Source organism: Pogonomyrmex barbatus, unplaced genomic scaffold (assembly GCF_055798465.1).
Source record: "Pogonomyrmex barbatus isolate J1 unplaced genomic scaffold, ASM5579846v1 scaffold1, whole genome shotgun sequence".
NCBI lineage: Eukaryota > Metazoa > Arthropoda > Insecta > Hymenoptera > Formicidae > Pogonomyrmex > Pogonomyrmex barbatus.
The window spans coordinates 20,755,479-20,762,721 of record NW_028297098.1 but is presented as its reverse complement, the minus strand read 5'-3'; the positions used below and the strand labels follow the sequence as shown (position 1 = coordinate 20,762,721).

General features: G+C 37.4%; 1 protein-coding gene across 1 annotated transcript in view; it reads right to left on the bottom strand.

The window, feature by feature from the left end:
* Positions 1 to 802: 802 nt before the first annotated feature.
* The window catches only part of LOC105426742 (uncharacterized), a 190,016-nt gene continuing 183,575 nt past the window's right edge, over positions 803 to 7,243 (bottom strand). The window contains exon 3 of the mRNA XM_089085271.1: positions 803 to 1,167. Coding sequence (XP_088941397.1) covers positions 1,153 to 1,167 — 15 coding nt within the window. The 3' untranslated portion in view covers positions 803 to 1,152. The remainder of the gene's footprint in view (positions 1,168 to 7,243) is intronic.

Below are 7,243 nucleotides of genomic sequence, written 5' to 3'. Positions count from 1 at the left end.
AACTCTCTGATGGAAAATTGCGAACAACTCGACAGATTGGAAAGCTGTGTAAACGAAGGTAACGCGTACGTCGACGCGTACGTCGCAACTCGGATTTGTTTGCCTGTCGATCGCAAAGTGTCATAACCGCTGGTACGACAGTTGATCCGCGATTAATTCTGCAATACTAATATAATTGAACGCGTAAATTATACGCGGTAACATATATGCTATTAATGTTTCGTTAAATGGGAAGAAGATACAAATTTTTTAATGCCCTATCAAATATTCAGTGCACAATGCTGATTTTTTTTTTAAAAATTCAAAATAAAATATTTCCAAATTTCCGTAAAAATAACAAATCACCGATCATTAAAAAAATATTTTTAGATAGTAATTCGATGGTAAAATCTGATATATATTAAATAACAACGTTATCAATGCTGATAGGATAATTCTCAATTCGGATTTAAAAGTAGATCCGAAAGTGCGCTTTATACGTTCGGCTCAGGTATCGTTAAATTTGTTGAACGATATCGCACACGCTCTGGCATATCCGATATGCACAAACGAAACGGATCGAGCAACACATCGGGAACTACATTGAACGAAGGCACAGACGCGTTTAACTTTCGTCCGACCCCTTTCAAGCGAACGTTTCCAAGCAGATGGATGCTCATTATGTAAATTATATGCAACGCGAATGTATGGGTGACGAAGGGCGAGTTGAAGTTGGGGCGGCGCTGCATTTCCTCCGTGTTTAGGATGGCGAGCCCCCGTGCGTGTGTTTGTGTGCGCGCGCGTGTGTGTGTGTGTGTGTGGGGGGGGGGAGGGGTGCGCGCGTGCGTGTGCGGCCCGTTATGACGCATTATAACGTCCCGGCGCCAACTTTAGTACACCCTTATACGTATTCATACCGCACAACGTCGACGAACGTCCGGGAACGTCCGGGAAACATCTCTCTTCGTCCGTGCTCCGCGTCGGCGGGTTACGTTTGCGGACGGGATAAAATGAGCTGCCAAACTTACGTCTCACACCCATTTTCGCGCAAACCTCGTTTTACCGATACGAATAAATGAGCTGGTGTGGAATTCGTACCGTTCCAGGTCTTGTCCTATGCGACCATAACGCGTCGAGGAAACGATGATAACCGAGAATGATGAAAGCCCTCTTCTACAAGGCACTCTTCTGAAATTAAGATTAAATAAATGATATTTAAAGTGTGACAGAATGCTTTTTACATATTTAATATTTTGCAGGATAATTCCACATTTTCCTTTACTAGAAAAATATGAAAAATTAATGAAAGATTACGATTTTGTCATCTGATCATTGTATTTATCAAAGCTTAAAGTCCGCTAGAGAACCTTAATTTTTAAATGTCATAGAGGCTTTGATCAATATGTTGAAAAAGCAATCATTCGTTATGGATACTAATCGTGAAGATGATATCGGTTTTCCACCAAAGATACCGAGGTCGAAGGTGACGTGCATATCACTCTCGGCAGAAGTTACGTAAACGGAACGGAACGGAGCGGGACTCCTGGTCGAAGTTTGATATTCATGCCACACTGGATAACGCCCTAATCGAGCTTTTGCGTCGTGCTTTGGGGTCACTGGCGAGGTCCGACGGGTAACGACGACAAAATCGCCCCGTGTGCACGCCGTCGTCCACAGCAACTTCCGGGAGTGGGACACACCGGAGAGCGGAGCTTCGATTAACAGCGAAGACTATTACCGCGAGCAAGTTTAAGACTGAGTTTAGTTAAGCTCAGATTACGTGAAAGGACGAAGATATATACGCACGCGGAGAATCCCCTTTACGAGGATTAGAGTGATTCTCAACGGCTCCGTTTCCCGTTGTTCTGCGGGAATTATCGCCAGCGTATGGCTACCGACAGCTTCGCTGATAATTCATCTCTTGTCTTAAATGTATTTGCAAAATATGCGTTCATATATTGTATATATTTGCTATGCCGCGTGTTATAGATTTCTTTTATATATATAATATTTTAATTATTATATTTTTTTAAATTAATTTTATGTTTTATTTTTAAAGGCACTTTTTTTTTTAATCTATTCTGAAATATCTAATATTTATTAATTAATTAATTTATTTATTTTAATCCGTGTCTTACAGCTCTAGATGACTTCTAGCTTGTAACATTTGTATCTGTATTTGTATGTGATTCTGTATTAGTGTGTGGTATATTTATATTTTGTAGTGTCTTATTCTTATATATAATATATGTCACATGTCCTTAAATCTACTTTACTGACATTTTTCTGAAACATTCTTTTGAAATTTTCTAAACAAAACACACAAAACAAAATTCGCAAAAACTAATTATATCAGAAACATAAAATAAAATAAATTAAATAAAATAAATTAAAATAATTATAAACATTAAACATCAAACTTATGAAATATCTAATATAAGTATGATATTTGATTTAACATTAATGTATATTATAAAATTGTCTTCCTGAGTGTAATAACTTTTCATCAAGAACTTATACTTTTTACTTCTTCACCAAGAGAATTTTCGTATTTCGCGATATTTTTCAGTTTCCTAGCTATGTAGAACGTAGTTCGTTCTACAAATGTGCCATGTATTCATTGTAAAACGGATTACACACACTCTGTGTAATCTTGACTGACGCACCTGACTTGACGCGATGCAAATGCTGAAGTTGCGGTAGCTGGAGGCTGATCTCGTTGTTCTACCGAAAGAGAAGGAGAGAGAGAGAGGGGGAGAGAGAGAGAGAGAGAGAGAGAGAGAGAGAGAGAGAGAGAGAGAGAGAGAGAGAGAGAGAGAGAGAGAGAGAGAGAGACAAAGAGAAAGAGATGTAAAGGCACTATTCTCAAGGTAAATACAGAGCTTGACCGACACTAACGAGGTTACACGGTTGATGACGCGGTCGGGAGCGAATTGAAAGTTTCCGGTGTCTGTCGGCGGACGACTCGTTCGCGCAATGTAATCGCTCAGCGTGAGTCGGGGTAACCACGGTGGCGAATTCCGTTGTCAGTTATCGCCCCCGAGCCAATTACGCCGAGTTCCGTCAGTCAACGGCAACTCGCCCGTGCATTCGTCTTCCGGTTCGTGTGTGCGCGCGCGCGCGTCAGGTTCCGTTCTTTAAACAAGATTGCAGAGGCAACAGCGACACGGCGGAGAGAAGAAATTTAATCTGAAAATATTTCCTTAAAAGGAGAGAAAACAAGTCAAGTACATATAGAAAGATATATGAAATGTCTTCCCTCTTTCATGTGTAACATTAATCCTTCCAACATAATTAAAACAATATTAATATATATTTTTATGTGCAATCGTGCACGATTAAAAATTTAAGAAGGTTGTAAAAACAGAAAAAAGTTTTTATTAATAAAATATAATTTTACACCGCTACAGAAAAAATATTTCTTTGTTTCCTTAAATGGCATCTAATGATTAATCTTGTCATATTATCTTATTTACATAAATCTTGTAATAATTAAGCTATGAAATTAATATTATATAATTAATCTTTTAACACCATCGACATATCCAAGTTAAGAATATTTGTAATAAATATGACGAGTCAATAAAGTTATTAAACATGCTTCAACTTGTAATTTTCTATCTTTTCACTACTATTTTATCATACATGTATATATACACATTTATTTAGCTAATAAATTAAAATGATATTAAATAGTTTTTAAATATCGCGATGTTAGTTCTCCGCAAGTAGACAAAACATTTATTTTTCGATGTAATACCTTTTCAAGCAAAAATCTTTTCTCGCATGCGCTTATCGAGCTTATGCAGTAGCTCTAAGTGGTTAGCCCTTGAAATTCAATAGTCATTTTATATTTTTCAAATGTTTCTTGTAATTAACGAAGAGACGCAGACTCGACAGGACTTCGCGTTTTACGAGTAATCTCTGCAAAATCGTATCTACGTTGATGTTATCGTCATTTACTTTGACCCAGATTTACGTTTACGGAGAAAATGGAGCGCGCGGGCACTCAGAAAGTTTTCGGGCATCAGCTCGCTGCCTCGCAACTAGCAGCTACGCGATGAAGAGTTACGGCGACCTTTTAATGGCGCACTCGTGACTCACATCCTTCTGGAGTTTCCTTCGCGGGGATCAAGCGGGAGACTTCACCTGACCGGAAGTAGCGCGAAGTCCCTTAAACGTTATCTCGCTAATGTTAAGACGCGAATTACGTGAGATACGAAATGTGCGCGGCGCGACTACATTTAAATTGTAAGTAGCGGAACTTACGATGCAAGCAACAGCCTGCATCATTACCCCGACGAAAGTCCACGAAAGTTAACTTCGACTTCTGCAAATGATGGAGACGAGGAAGAAGCGCAGAAGATTTCTGTAGCGTGACGCAAGAATGATGTTGTCGGTGAGATGTTAAGAAGTTGCGAAACTCCTAAAAATTATCAACTCGGAATGTTAGCGAAGAATTTGGATAAATAAAAAATGAAGATCAAAATTGTATGATAAAAGATAAAATTAAAAACGGTAATGTGAAGGATAAGATCGAAATTTGCAATACAATGTATCAATAATAATTTTATAGCGAAAATGATCATTTCATAAAAAATCTCTTATTTTTCTGAGTAATCTGTTAAGAAATATCTTAAAGTTGAAAAATTGCATTTAAATAGAATTAAAAAGAAAAAATAAAAAAGAATAAATAAAAGAATAAAAGAACAAATAAATTCTCTCTGAAAAATATCTTAAAATAGACAATCTAATATCTTTTTTTACATACAAAATACACAAATAATTTTATTTTTAATTTAAAAATTGTAAAGTCTGCAAGCTCCAGAAAAATACAAATATTTATTGATCCTTGTTATTGATTATAAATATATTGATTGTAAATATAGCTAATCTTTTTCTTCGTATGATAAACGTTGTAATAATATTACGTTGTAATAAATTATTATTAAAGACATAATTTGATAAACTTCATAAATCTCAGATTTCTGCAGATCTCTCTTAATTCACTAATAGCTAAATGTAATCTAAATTCCTTTAATCTAGGTCTAATTGCATTTAATTTGAGTCTCCTTGAAAATTGGTAGATTTTCTATCTTCCTCGTAATGCGAGCGGCGTATTCCAAACAACCACTTCAAGATAATCGAACTTGAACGTCGGTTCTTCATCGTGAACTTATCGACTGGTGGAAGAAGAGAGTCGTTGACTCATAACTACCCATCCCGTTACTTCCACATTTCCGGTTCTCGGAAATTCCCTAAGGCTAATGGCGGTTTAATTCGTCCTGCGACGGGAGAACCGTCGTGCTATAAAGACGGAACATCATTCCGAATAATTGAGAGAGCAAGGAGAGCTATCTATCCTGAGCTTTCCGATTGAAGAAAGGACAAAAGACTAGTATTCATCATCCATAAATAGCTCCTATCGCGATCTTATTAATATTATCCGCTATTTCCTCCGGAAAATATACTTATTGCATATAAATTTTTAATGTGTTCGTCGTTTAATTATCTTGTATTAAAACTCGCAGTAAGGCATATTAATTATATTTTTGTAGGAAATGTCGAAAAGAAATACAATTTTTAACTATTATTATAGAATAACAATTATTCGTTATTTTTATCATGTCAAAAAGTAATTCAATCCAATAATGAAAACATTGACTAAACGAGGATTGTATTCATCAAAAAGATTCTGGAATAGAAGAAATGGAAATCAGAGATAACGAGTTACGTGAAAAGGCACAACTTTGTGATATATTTGAACCCGATAGCTTATCAAGCATGGCTGGAGGAGAAGGAGAGAGCGAGAGGAAAGCGATGCAGGTCATCGAAGCGTCGCAGCAATTACCGTTTTGCAATCGCAGTGATAGAAGTGCGGTTACAGTCAGACGCGACTATACAATGCAGTCGCATTGATGGTACCAGTGTACGTGCACTTATCGCATTCCCTCTACAAGTCTCAGCATTGTCATTATCGGTTAGGTGTGTTCATGACGAGAGTTCTACGTACATAGACGAGCACGAACATGGCTGCTGAAGCAGCGGTTTTCCAATAAACTGACCAAGATTGAATAGCGCAAAAGTTAAATGTTGTAAAATGTTTCGCGGATTAAATTAACGGATTTTCTTTCTCTCTACATTATAAACTCCGTATCTACTGCAGCGAGCGCAAACAATTGCTTCTAACTCGAGTAGATGGCCAAGAGCAGAGAGATGAGGAGAATAGCCGGGATTCGAGGGGGTACGAGGGAAAGTTACAGGGTTAAAGTTGAGACGCGAACGCCGGCGAAGAGACCGGGGAGGGGGAGCGAAGCTGCAGCGCTTAGACAAAGCTTAACGAAGCTCCTATTCACAGCGACAGTAGGCCGCGCGTGTTTCCGCGACTTCACTTCCATTATACTTACTCGCGGCACGCGGCATCGACTGAATTTCATCCATCAACGGAATATCCCAGGCTAAGCAGCCTCTCGGTAGCTGTTGCTAATTCTCCAGCGGCATCTCTTCAGTCTCGCTGCAAGGGGCAGTTGTGTGTTTTTTAATTTTTTTATTTATCCTTTTTTTCTGATAACATACTCTCTGCGTTCTACCGCGTTGCGAAAAGCATTGCTTTCGCGCGCCATCGACTTCTTCACAATAGCTTCATCTCGACGATACTACTCCGTATGGTTTCTGTGTTCGCGCGCGTACCGCCTCTTTCTAACGCCGGTAGTTTATCCGGCGCAACAACCGAAGTGAAGGAGGAGGAATCATGAGAGTTAAGTAGATTCTCACGTGCGCGAAATTCTTTAGAGATTTCGTGAAATTTAATAATAATGATGGCACGTTGAAAGTATATATTAATTAATAATGTACAAAATCCATTGTAAGAATATAATTAGGTGGAAAAGCTTCAAGCAAGGGATAGCATAAATCTCGTTTTTAATAAAAATAAATGATATGATTTCTTGGCTTCAGCATTTTTCTAATTATTACGATCTGACGGTATTCAACAATGACTGTCTCATAGTATTTAAAACTTCGTCTTTTATTTTAATTGTGATGATAAAAATTGATCATGCATATTGTATATTGTTAAAAATATAATAAGAAAAAAATATTGTTCACGTTTCATATTAAATATAACTTTTTAAATAAAACTTGTTCTTTTACTTCCTAATTTTCTCCGTTTCCAACTCGCTCCATCCGTAAAACGCAGAGATAGTTACGAGTATATACTTATTATTTAATTTATTTCAGTAATTTTCCACAATATGCGACCTTT